This window comes from Macrobrachium rosenbergii, chromosome 4, assembly GCF_040412425.1.
Source record: "Macrobrachium rosenbergii isolate ZJJX-2024 chromosome 4, ASM4041242v1, whole genome shotgun sequence".
NCBI classification, from domain to species: domain Eukaryota; kingdom Metazoa; phylum Arthropoda; class Malacostraca; order Decapoda; family Palaemonidae; genus Macrobrachium; species Macrobrachium rosenbergii.
The window spans coordinates 34,159,228-34,183,346 of NC_089744.1; the positions used below are offsets into that span (position 1 = coordinate 34,159,228).

At 35.9% G+C, this 24,119-nt stretch overlaps 1 protein-coding gene across 1 annotated transcript; it reads left to right on the forward strand.

Moving 5' to 3' along the window:
* The first annotated feature begins 4,018 nt into the window (after window positions 1-4,018).
* LOC136832593 (nucleoside diphosphate-linked moiety X motif 17-like) lies at window positions 4,019-23,560 on the forward strand. Its single transcript, XM_067093750.1, has 6 exons — window positions 4,019-4,306; window positions 9,123-9,318; window positions 14,784-15,004; window positions 20,217-20,340; window positions 20,590-20,680; window positions 23,069-23,560. Exons 1-6 carry the CDS (start codon window positions 4,022-4,024, stop codon window positions 23,103-23,105), a joined length of 954 nt encoding a protein of 317 aa, XP_066949851.1. The 5' UTR covers window positions 4,019-4,021; the 3' UTR covers window positions 23,106-23,560.
* Window positions 23,561-24,119: the final 559 nt, after the last annotated feature.

Below are 24,119 nucleotides of genomic sequence, written 5' to 3' on the forward strand. Positions count from 1 at the left end.
AGGCTCATTGAAAACAGCGAGCCCGATCAGGGATTAATCTGAGATAAAGAATAGGGGGAAACAATGCCGTAAAATCAGAAACATAAAAAAAACTAAAAAATAAAAAAGATTCAAAGTTAGGAACAGAAAACTGAATAATCAGAAGAACGAAATGTCAGTGAAAAATAAACACAAAAACCTGAAGAATCGCAGATGGAAAATTATGCTGAAAAATCACAAACAGAAAAATGTAAGGAGACGGAAGCAATACTGAAAAACCTTGGACAGAAGAAAGCAAGTAATCTGTAAACGAAAATGATACAAAAAATCCGAAACGGGAAAAAACTAAAATCACAATGGGTAAATGATACTGAGAGATCACAAGCAGAAAACAGCTTAAAACCATAAGAGGAGAACGATAGTTTTTCACAGTTATGGGTGGGTGTGGGTGACGGCATCTGCTGGGTGGTCAGATGAGGGACGGGCGTGCACCTGGGGATTCTCCCTTGGAGACTTGCTGGGAGGCGGGGCCCAACCATTCTTCCAACAGCCTTTCTAGAGAGGAAAACCTTTCAACATACACCATTTTCTTCTCCGGATGGTGTGGTGCTGGAAGCTTCCGGACTTCCGGATTCTCAGAGAGCCTTTGTGGGTGGAGTTTCTGGCCCTTGTCCTTTGTATTAGTCCTGATGGACGCTGGTTCAACCAACCACCACAGGCGCGGGGACGCAGTGACCCTCAACCAGACAAATAGGTCATCACTGAGACACCGATGTCCTACGAAAACTGCTCAGAGATTCTACCCACCGAGTGCCTCTCACCGCAAACTCTACGGAATCACATCGCCGTGTTTAACTTCCACCCGGGTGCATACGAATAAAAACTTTACAGAATCTAGAACTTTTGCCTTTCCTCTTAACCATAATATGTTTATTGGTCAGCTTTTAGCAAATATTAACATGAAAGAAAGGAGAGAAATAAGAAGAACTGAAAAGACTCAGAATAAAATCAGTTCAACTGATGCTACTATCCTTGACAACAGGACCTGTTTAAGAGGGTCTGCGCCTTTGAATAATAATAATAATAATAATAATAATAATAATAATAATAATAATAATAATAATAATAATTACTCATTATTTAACAAATGTTTCTTCGGTGCATGCACCTGCTCCTGGCGAGTTTTAAGTAGTTGGCAATTTTGGAGAATAAGTTACGAATATTTCATTAATAATTTTTTATTGATCAGTTAGAATAATTCGTAGTAAGATATCAGTCCCGAAATATAATAAAAATAAAAAAAATAACAAAGCAAGAATTCCATTTCTTCTTCCTTTTCAAATGGCATCCAGTCCTCTGATATATAATTTGCTAAGGGAAAAAATGAGTCAGCAAATGGGACTAACCCCTTAGTGGGTTAGTGCCGTCGGTGCACCTCACGTGGTGCGTTGTAGGTATTACTGAAGGTTGTTTGCAGCGTTCCTTCGGCCCCCGGCTGCACCCACTTTTAGCCTTTTACTTTACCTCCATTCTTGCTTCCTTCCTTCCGTCTTGCTGTCCAACTACTCCAACGACCTCTTTTCACTGTCTTAAGGGCTGAGTGGCTGAAAGTGCCCATGTGCTTGGCTCTAGAGCTCAAGTTTCATAGACCAAAAAAACAGAACTGCTCAAGCATCAATAGTCGTGAATTTTCCTTACCTTCGCTTGCCTGGGTTGACATTCCCTTGACAGAATCAATACTGATAATGTGTACTTTTCTCTCTGAAAGCTTGCAGGTTTACTTACCATTGAAGGAACGAGCATACCAGAGGATAATATTTCTAAGTGACTTCGTAAGTAAAACAAACAAACAAACAAACAAAGCGAACGTAGAAAACAAGTGCTGATAAATAATTCTAATCTGGGCTGAACTACCGAGTACTTAGTCTAAGAGGTTGTAAGTGCAGCTGATTCGTTCTGAGACAGGACAAACAATTTATTTTTTGAAAGTCAGTTAAATTGCATAGAAAACTGTTATTGCTTGATAATGATAAGTATAATAACATTATCAAAAATATTCTTTCAAAACAATTATGGTTAGCAAGCGTTAAAAGATCTATAACAAAGCCCTTCCACCAAAAATGTAACAAAAAGTTCAGAGACGATTTTAATTTTACTTTTTTCTGTGGGGAATGGAGTGCTCATTCAGGTAATAAATTTAACCTTGAGATTAAATTTGGCGCCTGAAGGAGTGCTGGAATATTCCTCACACAAAAAAGTTCTATTTACGTGATAAATCCCCACTACTAGTAGTCGGCAAGAGAAAGGCGGTGTGTTTGAGAGTATCACGACATTAAAGACAGAAAATGGGGGCGAATGACAGGATGAGAGATGAGGCGAGACAAGGAATTACCGACGTAAGAAACGTAGAAGGGTGTGTGAAAAAAAATTAGGAGATTTTAATTGTTGATGGAAGCCAGGGTTGTAAAGAATAAAATGATTGTTGAGCTAACTCTCCTTTATGGAAGTGAAGTGTTGGTGCTGAATACAATTAAAAGAAAAAAGTTGATGCTGTTAGGATGAACTATGTGCATTGCATATGTGTGAGAAATGTGTAAATAAGAAGAGGTAAAAAGGTTAATGAAGGTGAAAGAATGGATCTCAGCACTTTGAGATGGTTTGGTCATGAGGAAAGACTGGGAGATGGTAGGCCTGTGAAAGAATAGTATAGTTTGTAAGTATTAGGGGGAAGGAGGGGAGACAGACCCAGAAAGCGTTGGGTAGATGTTTTAAAGGAGATAAGGGAAAAGAAGAATCTTGATATCCAAGAAGTGCAGCGTGTGTAGGGGAGTTGATGTACTGCTGATGAGCATTCTCTGTACACGTACATGCTGTGTTGGTTTTCCTCTGGGGCCACCCCCGGTAGAGGAGACGACTCAATCTTGACAAAAAATACATACAAAATTAAACACTGTGTATTCCGTGTCTGCATTCATGAATGTCTAATTAGCCTATGGAAATCAGTAGTCCTCTTTGGATTACATGGTTCAGTGACTGCTTCTTTCCTTCCACTGCCAAGCTTTGAAATTCTCCCCTGCCTCTACAGTGTCCGAAAACTATAACCTTCCTTCCTTTGAGAGGCGTATCTGTCGCTTTCTTCGTGGTTAATACGCATTTTACCTCCCTTTTCCTGTTTTCTTCCGAACTGGACTATAAAATGGGTATTTGAGAATAATGCATTTTGTTATGATGCGCTGATTGGCTTCAAATTTAGTAATGTTTTAGAGCTGATTTCGTGTTTATAAATATTGTAAGAATGCAACCTGAATACTGAAATGGCACACCATTATCATGTTTTGATCAGTCTTATTTTGTGCGTTTGCTGTTACTGCTCGGATTCACTTTGAATTTAGAAATACGTGTTTTCATAGGCTTTTTCATTAATAATAAGGAAAAGATGAGGATTATTTCAAAATGCAAAATGAGAGAACCTGAATAGTAAGATTTATTTTGCACCTGGAATTTGTTATATATATTTTCTATATATCCATAGCATTACACATTGGAATCTAAAAATTTTCCAGTTCAAAATAACTTCGGCAGGTAATAACAAAGATATGTACATTATAGTACTGCTTAGCACTTTGTCATGACATCAACGTACCCCGTTTGCCTAAGTTAGGATCAGGCTTTAGTAAAGAATCAAACTTTAGTACTTTACTTAGTACTCTACTACTTATCTTATTTCTATTTTGTTTATGTGAAAACGTAAATGCAACAATACTGTTTTGACATGTTTAGTCTACCTAGGGCTTCATAAAATGCTGCCGGGCGTACTTGAAAGACCGCACATCGGCAGTCCAGATTAACTGATATTGTCATATTTAACCTTCTCCGGCAACTCGTACATTTACAGTATATGAAAGGTGGGGTTTGCACGACAAATCGATTAAAGAAGAGAGAGAGAGAGAGAGAGAGAGAGAGAGAGAGAGAGAGAGAGAGAGCAATGCTTAAGAGTCCACCTAATCAGCTTAGCAGCGGCTCTAACATGCTCATTCAGATCATGGGCGCCGAGGCGCAAGGATACAATCGCACCGTTGTGTACGTCCGACGGAATCACAACGAACTCTTCCGACCAGCCGATTTCGATGTTTGTTTAATGGATTATTTTGGAATGAGAGAGGGAAATGGAAGGTTAGACTGTACTCTGGAAAATAACATAGTTTACTTGCAACCACCAGCAGAGCGCTCGCCTTCTTCGCGTAGGAGAAGAAGAACGACCGAAAGCCAAAAAAGTGAAAGGGATTGTCAGTCGGAAGATCATGAATACAGCGGCTACAGATTTCAGGTAAAAGAAAAAATAGGGAGAGAGAGAGACCCACGCACCTACACAGTGTTGTAACCATTGTGTATGGTTCAGCCTGATAGTTACTTACTGCTTATGCATGACTATTGATTTGATGTAGTCAGTAAGTCATGACGGATATACTGACTACAAAATGTTTATATTTTGTTTTTTAAATTTGTAGGACTTCCTTTCCTAGGAAGCCTCTGTTTAACGACTGGTCGGACTGTGTGTAGATTCGCTACCATCTATAGGCCTACAGTTAGTTTACTTAAAATTTCCAACGCCAGGGCTAGAGTTAACAAAACCACGGAAATGCAATCTCATAAGGAGGCACATATTTTGTAGACATAACAGAAAGGAAAAAGGATAATCTACTTCTCGTCCGAATGACGTTTGTGTTTTGGAACCGTTGCCGTGTGGGGTTCGCGCGCGACCAAGATTAGCCTAGCAACGAGCTATTTTTTTCTCTCTCTCTCTCTCTCTCTCTCTCTCTCTCTCTCTCTCTCTCTCTCTCTCTCTCTCTCTATATATATATATATATATATATATATATATATATTTGATTCTATGATTCCGTAGCCTATAAACTTAAATCAACACACACACACATATTCAGCTATTTTTTTTCTTTATTTGCCCAAACAGTACTTGGGTTGTATCAGAGCAGAAATCACTATAGCTTTTTCATAAGCGTTTTCAGACAGAAAACTTCTCTTTATTAGTATAACTTTTCACTTATTTCTACTTGATAAAAAGGCCAAGATATGGTTCATATCATAAACGACTTAAGCCAAGGCTGACTCACTATTAAATGATTTTTTCTTAATGAATTTTCATATCCTTTCAATTATTCTGCACGACTGTAAGTGGAGATTTACGCTTCACACTACTCCAGTTTTTACAGCAAATTACGTAATCTCAAAAAACTGCGCCTTATTAGAAACGAGAGTTATGGAACAAGTATTCAAAGGAAATTTATTTTATTCGCCACGAATTCGTGCGGAAAGTTACAGGCACGAATGTCACCTTGAGCCAGATATATCCCGCTACAGCTACAATTATGCTACTTAGAACGTTTCAGCAGCAGTGGCAGCCATCCCACCACAGGAAGGTCTTTTAGAAAAGTGTTATCAAATGTTGGGTCTCATTGGACGCTGGTTATATTTTTTGTTAAAACTAACCACACATACTGTAAGTGTTATTCGTAGAAAAGGAAAACAAAATCCTACGCTCTTCTTTCACACATAATACCGCTTGTTAAATAGGTAGGGTCACGCTTTGGGCTGATTGCCAGTGAGTCGCGTCGCCGGTTAGTTGCCCTTGTCATTGGTTTATAGTGCGAACGTAATTTACAATTTATTATCTATATGTCGTTTATTAATTACGACTAAAATGAACTTTTACACAATGTTTTCTATTCACATATAAAAAAAATGAAAAACACCCTGCAGGCAACGTAACAACCAATGCCAAACTCCTGTAAGCACCTGTACTATATATATGTGTGTTTATGTATGTATGTATGTATGTATGTATGTATGTATGTATGTATGTATGTATGTATATATATATGTAATATATATATATATATATATATATATATATATATATATATATATATATATATATATATATATATATATATATATATAACTTCCATAACGACTAATCATTTATTCCTCATCGACGCCCGTCGAAATTTATGGTTATCGAGTGAATGTGGTCACTATCAAGGTCTAGAGAATACATGTATTCTCTAGACCTTGGTCACTATATGAACTAAATAGTTAGGATTACGAGAAACAAGGCTGACTCTCAGCTTCGCTCAGGAACCAGAGACCCCAGGTTTGGCCGAGGAGACCCACTAAGGTCTTTATTGCAGAAACTTAGGAACCCACTAGTATATGCTTTCCACTAAGGGTTCTTATAGAGTATATGATACTGAAGGGTCACCTCAATTAGAATCGATAACTTGAGTGGCGCTCTCCCTCGGGCGGCGTTACTGAAACACCTGGTACAGCACACGCCGCTATACTGCAGATACAATACACTGAGGCAACCCATTGCTTTTTCTCCCTCCCATTTAATCATTATTATATGGTGTTATTCTGTTACAGGTGAATTAATCATTACTGCACAATGTATTTCGAAATACTGTTACTCTGATGCAGTTGAAGTAAAGAATTTTGCATTCTGATCTGCAAATATCTCGAATACAAGAAACCGTGTTTTAAACAAACCGACGACAGAAAGGCTAGCAGTCACTTCTTTCTATTTTAAGGAGTGGAACGATACTTTGAGTAAGAGTAATTTTGAGTTATTTCGAATAGAATTGTTCTTAAAAGGCCAAAACAATAAAAAAACTTGGTGAATATATAAGCATAGGCCTAACATTTGCTTGGCCAAAATGCTTTTCCTTCTTGTTACCATTCTTATAGACAACTATTTTTCCTTAGCATGATGATTCAATAATTTTTACCAAGGAAATATTATTTTTATATATTCGAAATTTAGCTCTGATTATAGTTTAAATGATGCAGCATCTTACCAGATGAGTAGTTTCATTCTGTGAGACATATCGTTTGATGAAAACATGACTTAAAACAACATTTGTTACGCTTTTAAAAAACACAACAATTTTTACTCTGAAGCAAATAAGAAAGTTGTTTTCCGTGGTCTATTTGTGCCGTCCTGAAATACTTTCATCAAGTGTGACATTTAAAAATTTCGTTGAGTAACCACGTTTATTAGAATGCTTTTGGGTACACAAATCTAAGGATGCCTTAGCACGTCTATACTGTAGCATTGATGGTATAGGCTATAGACAGTGTCCTACAGGCCTACCCACAACAAAGAAATCTCAATGACTGATTAAATACAGCAAGTGTAGGCTGCTTATGCATAACAGTAACTTAAACGAAAGAGTTCTTCTTTTTATTATATTATGTGGCATGCATACAATTAACGATGTTCTGATTTCAAAAGTGAAATCGCCACTGCACTTATGTGTCACAACAATATGTTGGAAAGATAAGACGTTAATGAAGAAAGCGTATCTATTTAGCGCTAACGAGACATTAACTGACCAACACAAAACTGTGGGTAAAAAAATGCAGCATGTTTTGCTTACCTGTGAAGTGCACTATGTGTCACAACAATATGTTGGAAAGATAAGACATGTTAATGGAGAAAGCGTACCTACTGCTAACGAGACATTAACTGACCAACCCAAAACTGTGGGTAAAAAAATACAGCATCTTTTGCTTACCTGTGAAGTGTTATTTCATTTTCTCTTTAAGAGTCCATGTCCCCATTTCCCCAGTTATAAGCAGCACAACGTACCATTACGAAGATAATGAACGAAAGAAAAACTCGCGAGACACACTAAGCACCCTTTTAATTTTTGCGGTTCCCGGATGTCTGAAGACTGCGCAAGTCTCTCAGACAGCGGCTGCAAGCAGCGCCGCCCTGGTGGCGGAACGTCCAACAACGAATTGCTACTATACAGATAAAATCTCCAGTAAGTCTTGACTCTCCATGGACCATCTCTCGTAGTGTTGCAGTATGCGTCAATTGGTTTTAAGTGATACTTAAGTGATATTTGTAAGGAGTTTTCTTCAGGTGTGCATTTCCTGATGCTGTTTTTACAGTTCATCTGTCAAATTTGACAGTGCATTGTCCCGTTTTGTAATTAATATTTTTTATATAATAAGTTTAATAGTTTTTCTACATGTGGCACATTTAAATATTATTATCATAATAATGGTGATAATAATGATTTTGTTCGTAATATTTCTAATTACAAAATATAACCATAAGAGTGATAATTATAGTATAATTACCATTATAACTGATGATTTAATGACATTATTTTTTCATTTCTGCAACGATAACATTATCATTATTGTTACTTAGGGGATTGAGATTTACAGGAGAAGAGAGAGCTACAGAAAACTGTCATGCATTTACACAAACTGATAACATTGACAGTGGAAGATGTTTCAAAACGAAGTCAACTTCAGTATTTGTGTACATTTTACCTGCTTCTTATAAGTCAGTATACATATTTAATTGATATGACTGTATATTTTGCACGTACTTACATGATGTATAGTGTCGCATCAGCCCCATCAGGTAGGGATCCGTTTTTATTATTTACATACACATCACGGATTTCTTGTATCATTTGTTTTTCAGCGTCATAGCTGTTTTTTCTTATTACTATATTTATAGTTTCTTCTGCTGGCTACTGAAATAATTCAAAGTTGGTAACTGTTTTCACGTTTAATTCCTAAATAGATATAGGTTGGTTGGGATTATTTTTGTCAACTTTCACTGTGATATTCTGCGTGGAATGTCATGTCAGCTCCTCTATTTTCCCTAAAACAAAATTTCAGAACTGAAGTGATCTTTGTCTTCCTTTTCTTTATTGAACTTTTTAGATACAAACAAATCAGTTAAAGTTAGAAATGAAGCTAAGATAAAATTTAAGTAGCACGCACAAAATTACACCATTAAATACAAGCGTGATTTTTTGGGTACGTGAAATTTAAACAAAATATCTCTTTATATAAGAATGGGAAAACTTGCTTTAGGAATAATTTACAAACTGAATGAATAAATAGGAAATGTACGTGCCGAGAATTTTTCTCGATTTTTATACCGGTTCGCGCCCGTTGTCCTGGGCGAGGGCAAAATCCCTGCAGATTTTGTCGACAGTACAGGTAAGGAAATTTCCAGATTATATAATATGAAAAAAAAAAAACATAAATGAAGATAGATATAAGCAGAGGTCTTTTCATGGTTGTCTTTTCAGCATCCGAGCTTCTGCGTAGCCCGCAAGATAACAAGTGCAGATCGGGAAGCGCTCCCGCCAGAAATCCGAGAGCGAGGAGTGGACGTCGGGGTGTCAGCCCTGATTGAATCCAAAGACGGTTCTATACTCATGACCAGAAGGGCGCTTCATATGAGGACCTTCCCTGGAGTCTGGGTACCCCCCGGAGGACACTGTGGTAAGCAGAAGGTGCGAGTAGGAAATAATAGTACTAAAGCACTTGGTTGTTTTAGAGTACATGGAACCATTTAGTATCAACACAACAGCCCACTGTATCTTATCTTGGTTAGGACATGAAATACATTTTAGCGGAATTCACGAATTATTTTAGGATAATTCATGAATTAAGTTAGAATAATTCACGAATTATTTTACTGAAATACTTTACAAGTAACGAAATCTATGTACACTTCTAATGACGGAGAATGGAAAGTTGCCAGAATTCCAAGATTCGAGCCGATCGATTGGTGGTCTTTATTTTCGTTCGTTGTTATGCAAACACTCGTGTATCATTTCTATAAATCGTCGTGAAGCGTGAATATAAGGACAACCTGGTGCAGTTTGTCAACACTTGTTCGTAGCTTATACCATTCTAGCTTACGATGTGCTAAAAGCTAATTTGAATAAAGCAAAGTATCCTTATTTCAATTACGTGATTCTAATTCATGGTAAATTATCAAAACAATCTTCCATCATTATCACGTTCCAGATAGCATGCTATGAAATGAAAGGAAAATAAAACCAAATTACACATGAATCAGACATATGTATCAAAATTGGTTGCATTTTATTATGATATTCTATATATTTTTCAGATTTCTTGTGTAGTTTTCTTCATATGTTTTTCAGCAAAAGTTCTATAGAATAAGGTCGTCTATCGACTTCCTTTCGACCCAGAGTAATTTGTCGACCCTTGTGTATTACATCGTCGACCCTGGAGGTGATTTCACAATTACCACGTGGTAAATGTGGAAAGCTGAAAATGATTGTGGAAGTGACAGCTGTAGGTGTCACAAGTTTATTTAAGGTCCTAAAGAATGTAACATTGATGAATTGCTGGCTAATTGCAATATGTTGCAACATCGAATTTATATTTGCTTTCAGCGGCCAAAAATACTGCAGTATAGTTCAAGCACATTCAAAGCTTTACCTCGTTACTAGACTGGTGGTAATGGATATTAAACCAAGGGTGCTGCACTCAATACTATGGTTATCAGTACGGGTATGGGTGGGTGTGAAACAGATATGGGTATGGGTATGTGTATTGGTAAAGGTATGGGTATGTTTATGGGTATAGTTAAGGTATGGACATGGGTAAGGGAAAGGTACAGATATGGGTATGGTGCAGGCATAGGTATAGGTATGGTACGGATATGGGTATGGTACAGATATGGGTATGGGTGTGGAATGGACGTGGGTATGGCCACAGGTATGGGTATGTTATGGATATGGGTATTGGTATGGATATGGGTATTATACTGTAGGTATGGGTATGGTACAGATATGGGTATGGTACAGATATGGGTATGGATGGAATGGATATGGGTGTGAGTATGTGTATGGGTATAGGTATGGGTATGGTATGGATATGGATATGGGTATGGATATGGGTATGGTACAGATATCAGAACTAGCAAATGCGAGCAATAGCGAGCATCTGCTAAAATATATATGTATTTAAATATATATATATATATATATATATATATATATATATATATATATATATATATATATATATATATATATATATATATATATATATATATATATATATATATTTATAAAATTAGAGTGTTTCCACCCCCTCTACAGAACAAATGGTAAGTTATGAAGTTTTCTGCTGTAGCCTATCTCCAAGTACATTATCTTAAGTTTCTATTAGGCTATTTTTCATTTTACATTTCTTGTATGTTCAGACTGAGTGACGGAGTTAGATACAGCCATGGCTAACGACTCGGAGGAAATCAGATGGATTGACCAAATCCGGGCTATAACCTTCAGAGAGGCCAGGGATGCTGGCGCATCCTTCATTTCACATTCCTGGATAGCTAAATATATTAAAAGAGATGAATCCTTTGTTAAAAGAAACTGGAACAAAAATCCATATGACTGTCATCATGAAAAGAGTGAGAATCTTGGAAGGCCTGAAGTCCTCTCTCAGGAGTCAAAAGGCATCATAGCTGAGGCAGTGGGTAGACCAAGAAAGTCTTTACGTAAATTGGCGCTTGAGCTAGAAACAAAAAGGGGAAAGAAGAGAAGTTATAGTGCTGTATATCATGAGTTGAAAAAATCTGGTATCAAGCCATTTCATGTTAACAGCAAGCCCAACATCACTCAGCAACAGAGAGAAGACTGTGCATGGTTTTGTGGTTCATTTCTTAAAGACTGGGATGAAGCTGACTTTCTCCATGTTGCCGCATCAGATGAATTCTTCATTTACACAGTCAGGAAGCCAAATCATAAAAATGACATCATTTGGGCTGCAAAGTTGGATGATATCAGCGATGACGTGCGCTATCGCCAAGTTGTGAAATTTCTTTAATGTTTGGGAATTTTTCTCTGTTTCACAGCCAAACGGTTAATGTGGATCATCAAAGAAAAAGGACAGTCATGGAATGGCGAATACTTCAGAGAAACTGTTTACTGGTGGAGTATTTCCTTTCCTCAAAGACCCTGAAAATGTGTTATCTGTTGAAGAAGTCACATTTTTGCATGATAAGGCACCATGTTTCAAGGCTCTTCAGACACAGGAGCTTTCTTCTCGTCAAGTGAATTTCCAGGTAGCTCCCTTGACCTTAATGTGTGTGAAAACATTGGTAGTATCTTAAAGGATCGTGTTGAAGCACGCACAGTGAACTATGATGGTATACCAAGCCTCGACGACCTGCGAAGAGAGGTGACCGAAGTGCTCAGGGAAATGGAATTTGAGTCTCAGCTTTTTTGCAATTTGCTGAAATCATACCCCTCAAGAATGCAGGCTGTTGTACAGGCAGATGGAGACCACACAAAATATTAAATACTCAGAGAGAAACTTAAATAAATACCTGTTCTGAATTACCTTTGTTTTTGTCCATATCAATTTTAGTTTATGCTGTGGAGGGGGAGGGGGCTCTAATTTCTGAAACACCCTGTATGTATATATATATATATATATATATATATATATATATATATATATATATATATATATATATATATATATATATATTCATGATGTTGCCTTGTAATATGTATATCCTCCTATAATTTTGATAAATTTACTCTTCTATTTATCATGTGTTATGTATAATAACAGTAATTATTGAAATATTATATGTGGTGGCATCAGGTCTCAAAAGACTTAGTGATTTAGAATTAATTGTATCTCTCTTGATGAAAGCGTAGTAGCTGGAGAGAGAGATTTGAGTTTTAGGCCAGATGTAAAGATGTCTGTAAAAGCTTTGTCTCATACGAGAAAAAGATGAAGGTTTTGTAATGTTACATACATGACTCTGGTCACGTATGCCCTTTTGAAAAATATGGACAAGTATTGCACAGAACCACTTGGCAGTTGTGTCGTGTTTTGTAAGATTGCATTCAAATTTTTTTTCCAGAAGTGGCATCGCCTCCCTTTTTCTAGAAGAATTTTTGTATCTTGCACCCAAAATGCCTTAATGACATCACTTGAGTATTTCATGTGCTACTGGAATCCCCAAATTAATTCATATTGATTCTGATTTTCAAGACCGATCAGTTTGGTTCCCTCTCTCTCTCTCTCTCTCTCTCTCTCTCTCTCTCTCTCTCTCTCTCTCTTCTCTGCATTTCTTAAAAAGAGAGTAATTCTAACATAATATATTTGTGGTCACTGGTATTAGTATTAGCTTTTGAGATCTGAATTTAATAAAATTATTCAATTCGTAACAGTGCCAGACAAAAAAGTGTGTTTTGTGAATTTAGCACAGCTGCAAAGGGATTTTACAAAGGTTTTCTCAAGCTTGTGTAAGGTAAAGTGAATTTTACTTATTATTACCGTGGTATAATAAGGTGTACTGAGAGAAATTTTGCCTTAGTGAATGTATTATCGATAAATCTTTTGTGTATTTTTGTGTGTTCTTGTGTTTGCAATCTCTTGATTTTTGTTGATGATTTAACATTTGTTTACTTAGCATTTTAAATTTTTCTTAATAATTTAACATTGCATATTTGATTTAATTTTCATTTATTAAGATTTTCTTTGCGAATCTTGAGTAATTCTTGATAGTTTAAATTTTGCTTGATTAATTTAATTTCTTGATAAATCAAAGTTTTGTGATTTAATTTTGTTTAATAATTTAACTGAAGAATTAACTAAATTTTTGTGTTGTTTTCAAGTAATAGTAAATTTTCATATTGTGAATTCTAATTATAAATTTTGAATTTAACAATACATTTTTATATTCAAAATTCTTAAAAACAGTTTTCATTAGGATTATATATAAGGCAAAAAAATAAATTTGAAACAGATGTTTGATATAAGAGTATATTTCTTGTTTAATATACATAAACTTAGTTTGATTTTACACGTGATTAATAAGTTTTTTGCCCTGTTACCTTTAAAGTACTCAGTTGTAATGCTTACTGTTATGAAGGCTAGACTAAAACACTTCGGAAAATTTTACTTTCTCTTCAGTTTTGTATTTCTTTCTCATTTGTCTGTCTGTTTTGTATAAGCATGTATATAAGAGCAGTATGTATACATCGCCGTCTATTTGTTGGTACTTTTAGGCTAGACTTGTTCCATAAAATACTTTCTCTTCAGTTAATTTCTTTCTCAATTATTTGTATAAGCATGTAAGCTAATGGTACTTTTACATATATATATATATATATATATATATATATATATATACAGTATATGTATATATATATATATATATATATATACATATATATATATATATATATATCATACATATTAAGGCACAAATATCGTTCAATATCCGAGAATAACTTACACAAAGGGAATATATTTGAGTGGCGCAGTGAATAACTCACGCCGTTTTTAAAAAAGGGAATGATATTTGATAAGTTCTTAAAGTCACCAGCCAAACGATTTTGGCTCAGTGGTCAAGACAAAATTTGTGGCTTAACTATGTTTTGTCATTTGCCACAAAAAATGTCACTATATTGTGTGGCGAAAATACATGTTTACATACAATTAAACAGAAAACAATAAAAATTTTAAATAATGCTCTATGTTCAGACTGCAAAAAATCCCCAATTCATCTGGTTGCCGCTTGCCTCCTTTTTATGACGAGTCTTATGATGTAGTGAGAACTGTCAATTTCCTTTGTTTTGCATGATTTTACCAAGGGACAAAAGTGGTGAACTGTAGGCTCACAATTACTAGTTGCGGGTTCTTTGATAAGTTCTTCCCCCTCGGCACCTAGTGAATATGAAAAACTATCATTCCAGCACCATAAACAGAAATTTACTGCTATGTTCAGATATCCGTTTATATTCTCTTGCTTACGATCTCTCCCACCCTCTTCTTACAATTGTTTCAACATTATTTTCAGCGCTGAATGACCTCACTGGTTCCACCTCGTGGCCTGTGGCCTAGATTTTATATTCCAATTCCAATCCCAATTCATTCCCCCCCTTTGATTGTTTCCAAAACAGAGGAGGGCGAGACTCTAGTCGAAGTGGCAGCCAGGGAACTCAACGAAGAGACGGGACTCGAACTCGAGACAGAAGAATATCGGCACTTCCGCATACTGGGCCTTTGGGAGTCCATGTATCCACCGGTTCGGTACAGAGGTCCCCCCATGAGGCACCACCTCGTAGTCTACCTCCATGGCAGAATGGAGCGAACAGCAGACGCGCTGCAGAGTCAACTGAGGGTAGGTACCCAAAATTGTTTACCAGATGTCATTACATTTATCATCTTGAGCAGTATTCTTATCGTCTCTTTTTCTCTTCACGTAATTCTTTTGTTTTTATTTTTGTATTCCGCGTTAGCTTTTATGTTTGATCTACAAAGGAGGCGTCTCGTCTTTTTAAAATTCGTAATTTATTTTGGGAAGTTTTTCAGGCCTATGGAGATTCTTCACATAGTTACACAAACGTACACACACACACGCATGCGTGTGCACATATACAGAATATAAATATATACATATATATACTGTATGTATATACAGAATATATATATATATATATATATATATATATATATATATATATATATATATATATACTGTATATATATATTATATATATATATATATATATATATATATATATATATATATATATATATATATATATATATATATATATATATATATATATATATATATATATACCTATAATAATATCTCAGTGGATGTTGTTTGTCCTTCCCCAGGCGACAGTATGGGAGACATTAACACAGCTACCCACCCCTGCAAACCGGTTCGTCCGCCCCGGATGGGGGCGGGTTAGGTAGGGGAATGGGAGGGTAGGGGAGAGGGGAGACATCCACCCTCCACTTGCAAACCTGTTTGTCCGCCCCAGGTGAGGGCGGGGTAGGTAGGGAATCAGGAGGGTAGGGGATTCAGCAGCGCCGAGCTCCAGTACACGTAGTGTGCGCCAACAATCTCTTCTCTCTCATATATATATATAATATATTATAGAAAATATATATAACTATTTATATATATATTATATATATATAACTTTTTATATATATATAGTCTGACCAATTGGGCGGCTACTTGAAATCTTAGCTTAATGATAAATAACATACCAAGACCAGGAAGAACATTCTTTATTATACAAGCTTTCGAGGTATAAAACCTCATCATCAGGCTGGAAAAAACCGACAAGGATGAGAATCAATAAAATTACAATAAAATGAATTGTCATAATAAATCTTCAGCAGTAAAAATACTAACGAAATATGTAAAATGAACAAGTAAATACAAACTAAAAGGGTGAGACGTAAAATAACGAAAAAATTAAAAACACAAACATAAAAATATGAAAATAAAACTAAAGTGAAATGTAAACAAACTACCACTCATAAAAGTAAAATATTTAACGACCTAATTGGTACCTACTGAAATTACACGATAGCTAGTTGAATACCAGACGAGTTGTTGTTCAATTCCATTTCATCTTTTTAATAGTCAGCGACTCTGAAATTAAAAGGTCAGTCTATTTGAACAAAAAAGACAGTACCGGAAAATCCCAGGTCAGTGAAAGGATGGTCCTGTGTTAAACTGTGTTCTCTAATGGCAGAAAAAGGGTGGTTTGGAAAGGGAAACCTAGTTCTAATAGAAAGACCTCTGTGTTCCAAAATTTTTGTGTCTGAGCCAGCGGGAACTGGATCCACTTATCGCAGACCACACTGCGAACAAGTGAACAAGTAAACGACACAGGAATTAAGGTCCACAGGCAGAGTAGGCTTCTTCTCTCAAAAAGTGATCTTATTGTAAAGGATTACAGAAAACAAACCGGAAACTGATTTGAGGGAAACAATGCTTAAGTATTTCTTGTAACTTTTTCGGACCATATAGCTACTATGACCAAGGTAAGGCAATTTAATGTACTTTACATTTTAGCTAGCAGTACTGTTTACCGGTCTGGGACAAACTCATATCCCATTTTTGTATTTACAAAGTTCTGAAAAATTTTTTAAATGAAAAGTTTTGTCCCAGACCGGTGTACAGTACTGCTAGTAAAGATGTAAAGTACATTAAATTGCCTTACCTTGGTCATAGTAGCTATATGGTCGAAAAAGTTACAAGAAATACTTAAGCATTGTTTCCCTCAAATCAGTTTCGGTTTGTTTTCTGTAAATTTACAATAAGATCACTTTTGAGAAAGCCTAATCTGCCTGGACCTTAATTCCTGTGTCGTTTACTTGTTCACTTGTTCGCAGTGTGGTCTGCGTAGGATCCAGTTCCGCTGGCTCAGACACAGAATTTTGGAACACAGAGGTCTTTCTATCAGAACTAGGTTTCCCCTTTCCAAACCACCCTTTTCTGCCATTAGAGAACACAGTTTAACACAGGACCATCCTTTCACTGACCTGGATTTCCGCGGGTACTGTCTTTTTGTTAAAATAGACTGGACCTTTTAATTTCAGAGTCGCTGACTATTAAAAAGATGAAGGGAATTGAACAACAACTCGTCTTGTATTCAACTAGCTATCGTGTAATTTCATAGTAGGTACTCAATTAGGTCGTTAAATATTTTACTTTGCGAGTGGTAGTTTGTTTACATTTCACCTTAGTTTTATTTTCATATTTTTATGTTTGTGTTTTTAATTTTTCGTTATTTTATGTCTCACCCTTTAGTTTGTATTTACTTGTTCATTTTATGCATTTCGTTAGTATTTTTGCTGAAGATTTATTATGACAATTCATTTTATTGTAATTTTATTGATTCTCATCCTTGTCGGTTTTTTCAGCCTGATGATGAGGTTTTATACCTCGAAAGCTTGTATAATAAAAGAATGTTCTTCCTGGTCTTGTAGCAATATTATTTATCATTATTTAAATTATATATATATATATATATATATATATATATATATATATATATATATATATATATATATATATATGTATATATATATTGTTACGTGTGAGGGTCTTGGCTGATCATGTATTATTCAATTTGTAATTTTTGCCCTGCAAACCAAGATTACACGTAACCTGCCAGATTGAAGCCAAAGTTAACCTCAAAGACAGTCGTTAATTGGCAAAGGTCGCCAGTTAAGGGTAATTAACCTTAATAAGAATATTTGAGATGAATTTGATTTAAACGCAACGGTTTTCCAAACATTCGGACGCGAGGCATACAAAAGCATCGAGACTTAAAACTGTCCATTTTGCTTACCCTAACCTAGGTATTTTACTGGAATAATGGGTTGAAGCTAACAATATAATAATTTGGCTTAATCTAGACTTCATAAACACATATACCCTAAGTGGTGGCTGAAGGAAGAAAACAAAGAAAATGTGAAATACAGAAGAAGTATTAGTCAATCGACGAAGCTTCAACAAGAATTGGACTTACCGTGAATGTCGAGTCGCTGCTAAACGAGGGACCTCAGGAGTCGTATTCTGGCAGTCTTCCCAATTCACTAATTAAGATAGACGTAGGAGTAAGAGTAATAAAGAACAAAGAATATCGTTGGGCACGCACGCAGCGTCACCCTGGTTCAGTGACAGAAGCGTTATCTCTCTGACCGACGCCGTTCCGCCAGATGAGCTGGAACCTCTTGACATACGCCCGGGCTAATCCGACCTTGACAAAGGCATCGCTCGAATGCATAGAATAAAGTTTCGGAGGCTACCATAACTAGGGGTCATTGAGTGTAAACCCTCTCTGAGGCTTAGGTCCCTAATGCCCTAGCATATTTTGTTTATAAACTGTCCAGCCTATGCGGCGCCATTTGTCTACTGCGGTGATTGTTATTTTGAATTGTCCAGCCTACCGGTGGGCAGAGATGTTCTCTGTCGAGGTCAATCTGACTAATATTCCTACACCTAAATACATCGAGGGCGAACAGCAGTAATATTTATAAAAATATATATATATATTCATGTAACCTTTATTTTCATTATCTAACCTTTTACTAGCTTTAGTAATCTTTCTTCTATGCTTATACCCGCAGCCATATTCTGGCCTGAAAACCCATCACTGAACGTTCTTTCAGTATCCTTATCAGCTCATATCAGTCCTGCATTTCTAAAATATCTGCCCATTCTCTATTCACCTCCAGCTTTTATGCTAAGGACATTTCCTTCTTATGAAAGCTCACGTGACCAAATTACATTTGTGGACGCATATTTGACTCCTTTTCTTAATTTTCCGTTTCTTATATTTCTTTTCATTTGCTCTCGATTCACTCATATTAAGTATTAGGCTCTGGTATAATAACACAACGGCCACTCCCACTTTCATATTCTAATTGCTGAATCGTGGGAATCCACTGCACAGAAAACTTTTTACACCTACACAGAAGGCTCCTTAATAGCATGCAAACCCCTATACACACAATACCAGTCACTCCTGTCATGCACACACTCTTGCCTCCTGGATCAAGGCCTTTTCATTCCAGTATCTCCTCTAAACCATTCATTTAACAATTTCTAGGTCCTCCTCTCAAAACTTCCAGATTACACACTTTTCCATTAACCTATCATCCCTCATTCTTTTTGCATGATCATACAATATCAAAACACCCTGATCCCTGTGTACCAGTACTAGCCTCGTTATCATTTTACATTTCTATATTTTTCACTATTTCAGTTTTTCTCACATCACATAGGACATGCTAACAATTCATTTGAAGTCCTTCAACCTTTCGTCTTTCTTTAGCATTCAAAAATTTACACCTCACTTCCATAGAGGTAAGTGTGCTCAGCAATCCCTCAACAACTTTGGCTTCTAGAGGCACTTTAACTCGGTTCCAAAACTTTTCCACACATCCTGCGACTTCCTTTCCTTTACCTAATCTATGAATCACTTCCTTTTTCATCCTACCATCATCCATTGCATATCCTGTTAAATATGTTTATGAATCAATCACTTCCATTCTTTTACCATCTCTGATAACATTTACTGCTACCTCCTCCTGGTCTCCATTTACCCTCATGACCTTGCTTTAGCTCACATTGACTTCCAACTCTCTCACAAGTTTTTGCTGTTTCTCTTCACCATCCCTCATCAACATAGTATCATTTGGAAACATCAACCATTTCACACTTCATTCGGGATCCATTTTCTTGTCCCGCAACTTCGCACTACGTTACTTTCATTTCCCTAACTTCTTGAATCATTCAGTGCATATTCACTCATAACAAAGTATGCTGTGTACCTTCTATCTCATACATCCTCAATCAACTTGGTTTTTAACCTGTCTTTATTTACTATTTATTTACTTCCCTTCGCTTTATCTCTTTTCACAAATGAGCATTCTGGTCTTTCAGCTGTGTTTCGTAGGAACGTTTTCTTACATTTTTATAATAATAATAATAATAATAATAATAATAATAATAATAATAATAATAATAATAATAATAATAATAATAATAATAATAATTTTCCTTTTAACAGCTGAACTACAACGAGGTCAACGCGAGTGTTTGGCTGACGGCGGAGATGGTTGAAATTGTCGTGAAAGGGAGCGAAAGAAAAGCAGAAGAGATTATTCCTATAACGACTGTTGATGAAAACGGAGGTAAGGAGATAGAGAGAGAGAGAGAGAGAGAGAGAGAGAGAGAGAGAGAGAGAGAGAGAGAGAGAGAGGTAAAAGTACCATGGCACGGTAGAAGACGAAGAGTGAAAATAAACTGACAGAATAAATTGCAATACAGACAACTTTTCTAAAAAAATTAAAAACAGTTACAACACTGAAGTAGTAAAAAAGACTTATTAATTACTGAACCTCTCATGACAAAGAAATTTATTTGTCGAATTCTGTCACCAGAACACAGCGAAGGTCTCATGAACCCGAAGGCCCTGAGGAAGAAAATGCCGGAACCAGACAAAGAAGTGGAGAGGATAACAACTGGGACGAGGTCAGTTATTTCAAGCACTGGTTGACTTTAGTTTTTCATCGGTTGTCCGAAAAGTCTGGGATAAGTGACTGGAATTTCATCTATTTTTGTGCTTTATCTTCCTGTTCAAAGACTTTTAAAACTGAGTCAGTTGTTGTAAGGTGAATATCATAGTGAAAAAGTCTGGATTTTTCAGATTATTTCTTATAGAAAAAACAAGGTGGGTGCTTCTATGTCCATACTTCATTTGCTGAATTGTGAATAAATCTCTTGTGAGGAAGTCATACTTAATATCAGAAGACCCAGCCAGCCCTTCCTGTCTCATCCCCTCCCTCCTCTTCCTAACACTTCCTAAATGTATCCTTTTTTCACCAACCTTTAATCCTTCTTCCTACATGACCAAGCTATCTCAAAACACTGATCCATCCTTTCACCTACGCTAACAGTTTTACCTCTCCTTCCAACATATCTACCAGCTTCTCACCTTTTCACTCACATTTAACACTTAGACTAAGCTTCCATAACGTAGATTTGGGTTAACAGTCCCTTCATGTATTCCAGCCTTGGCTCTCATAGGTACTCCAAGTTTTCTGCCAGTCTTTTGCCGACTTCCTGCCACAATCCTTCATCCTTGATTTACCTATTCCGTGACTATCCTCTTCTTTTATACTACCATTATCCGAAAAATTTACTCCTTAATACTGGTAAGCAACTACTGCTTCCGTTCGTCCACCTTGCTTACTAACACTTAATCTTTCTCGTATCGACTCTCAGTATTTAAAAGAAAACTTTCTCAAAATCTTTCACAAGTCTCACAGCTTTTCCTCACTATTCCCAATGTAGCATCTGCAAACACCAGCAATTTCACAATCTTGTTATGACCTGTAGTATCCTACAGCCACGAGGACACAAGACAACTTTCTCTTACCTTCATTTCTACAACAAACCTGTCGCTTTCCCGCGTGCAAACTAACACTGGCATCACCTACCTCATAAAATTTTATATTGTCTTGAGCCAGTTATCATCTAAACCATACAGCCTCAAGCTTTCTTTAGGTCCATGTATGCTAAATAATTATTTCTCTTTTACTTCCATACCTCTCAAATATTTGTTTCATAAAAAGAACTTCATCCTCACACACTCTTCCTCGTCTACTCTTCCCCTATCCATGCTTGTGTCATTGATCATACTTCGTATTAAATTCTGTCATACACTTTATTTGGTGTTATAAGTAATGGTTTGCTCTTACAGTCAACACAATCTTCTCTTTCACATGCACCCTAATAAAACTGAGATATTAGTAGTCTACTCACTCACTCCTTCAGAACTTTTACCTTATCCAGACATGTCGTATACATCTTGGTCAGCAACTCAATCGCCCTTTAACCACAGCATCTCACTCCAGGTGCCTTTCTAGCCTTCCGCATAACAATTACCCTCCTTATGTCCTCAGTTGTAACTTTCACAAGCATCCCAGTCTAGAACTAACTTCGTCCACTCTTGCATCATTTAGCTCTATCTGTCTTCTATCTTCCTTACCCAACAAACCCTTAAAATACTCATTCCAGTTATTTAGTACTGTAATCTGTTCAGACAGTGTCTCTTCATTTGCATCTTATATCCTGAGTTCCACACACACATACACAAATATATATATATATATATATATATATATATATATATATATATATATATATATATATATATATACAAATAAACAAACTACAAATGTCTTTTAATATCCAATTCTCTCTACCTCGAAAATAATACCGAAAGGGAATTATAATTGATAAGTAACAGTCACCTGATGGACTCGAACCACCAACGATAACTATCAATGACTTCAGTGACGGGTGATTTACCACTTGTCTGTTAAGAGAGGTATAAGTTTATGCTGGCTCTAGTGTAGACATCAACCCACCCCCACTGAAGTTATTGATAGTTATCGTCAGTGGTTCGAGTCCATCAGGTGACTGTCACTTACCAGTTATAATTCCCCTTTAGTATTATTTTCGAGGTAGAGAGAATTGGATATTAAATGATATTTGTAGCTTGATGTTTGTGTATAAAGATGTCACGTTGATTTGATAAAAAATTCATATGTATAATATATATATATATATATATATATATATATATATATATATATATATATATATATATATATATATATATATATATATATATATATATATACTACTAGTTACTTGGTATAACCCAATGTTCAACGCTATCTTCATCTTGTATCTGTATAAACAGTTAATAATTACATTCCCAGTTTATGACCAATGGTTCTTTCAGGGCTTAAATATTACATTTTGGTAAAACTGGTACTTTTTAAAACTACCCATATACTTACAAAGATATGTTATGCGTTCTAAACCATAGCATTAATATCTTGCATTCAGGTACGCCTTGAAGCTGTGGTTGGACGACCAAGAGTAAAGGAAAGCGTAAAAGTGCAGTGCAAAGGATAAAGTGATTTGTGCATCTTATTAAGAACGGCGTATCGGAATCAGGAGTGGAAAAATATTTCCATACCAGGAAGATATTTGTATCTAGGTCGAAACGTAGGAGAACTGCAAAATTGGTCACGGATTAATATCTCAAGACAATGGGGTGAAATTAATTCGTGAAATTTTCATCTTGTTCAGCGGATATTGTCACCTATAGAGGGCAGAGGCCTTATGGCAAGAAATAATTAATTTCAGAGCAGAGTCATGTGAACATAATTATCTGTTTCTTTTTTTTTTATTCTACTGGTTACAATTGGATACTCCCTATTTTCTCAAGCGCCTGGCGAAACATAGTATCTATGTTTACGTTTATTTAGAGAGTAAAAACAGTTGCCATGTATTGCAACAGATGTACCTGAAAAATAAAAATCTGTCAAGGAATAATTATGGATGTTCTTTGAAATCAGTCTTTACAGCGTCCCTCGTTGTTAATGTTCAATTAGAGCGTTCTTACTAAAAGCAAATAAGATATCTTATTAAGATGTCAGAATATTATTGGTACATAAAGATAATTTGAAATTTATTTAAGAAATAATTTAATTGACATTTGTCAACCAAAATGAATATCTATAAGAAAATCATACTGGACGTCTTGGGTATGATGAGATTTGTCAGTTGAAGAAAATTTTTTTGCTCATTTTATGTGGCAAGAGAAAAAGTTAAGGTAAGTTTTCGTATTCACAAATTTAAATGTCGTTTGCTGGTTTGTGAGTTATAACTCACTAACCTAGCAAACGACATTTGAATTATTTGTTTAATTTACATTTCAATACTGAATGACTACAAAAACAATACGCATTGCTTCATTTTCACTGTAAGTATAATTTGAACTGTGTAACCTCTACAGTTCTTTATAATCTTTCTATGATTTATAAATCTAGGAAAACAGTACTGTGAACATAGTCTAGGACATTTTTTTAACCAGTGACATTGGTTTCACTGA

Excerpts from the sequence above, each read along its gene's own strand:
- LOC136832593 (XM_067093750.1), top strand. The coding sequence starts at position 4,022 with ATGGGCGCCGAGGCGCAAGGATACAATCGCACCGTTGTGTACGTCCGA. Across the intron at positions 4,307-9,122 it reads ACAGCGGCTACAGATTTCAG|CATCCGAGCTTCTGCGTAGC; the intron begins GTAAAAGAAAAA and ends TTGTCTTTTCAG. Across the intron at positions 15,005-20,216 it reads CGCTGCAGAGTCAACTGAGG|CTGAACTACAACGAGGTCAA; the intron begins GTAGGTACCCAA and ends TCCTTTTAACAG.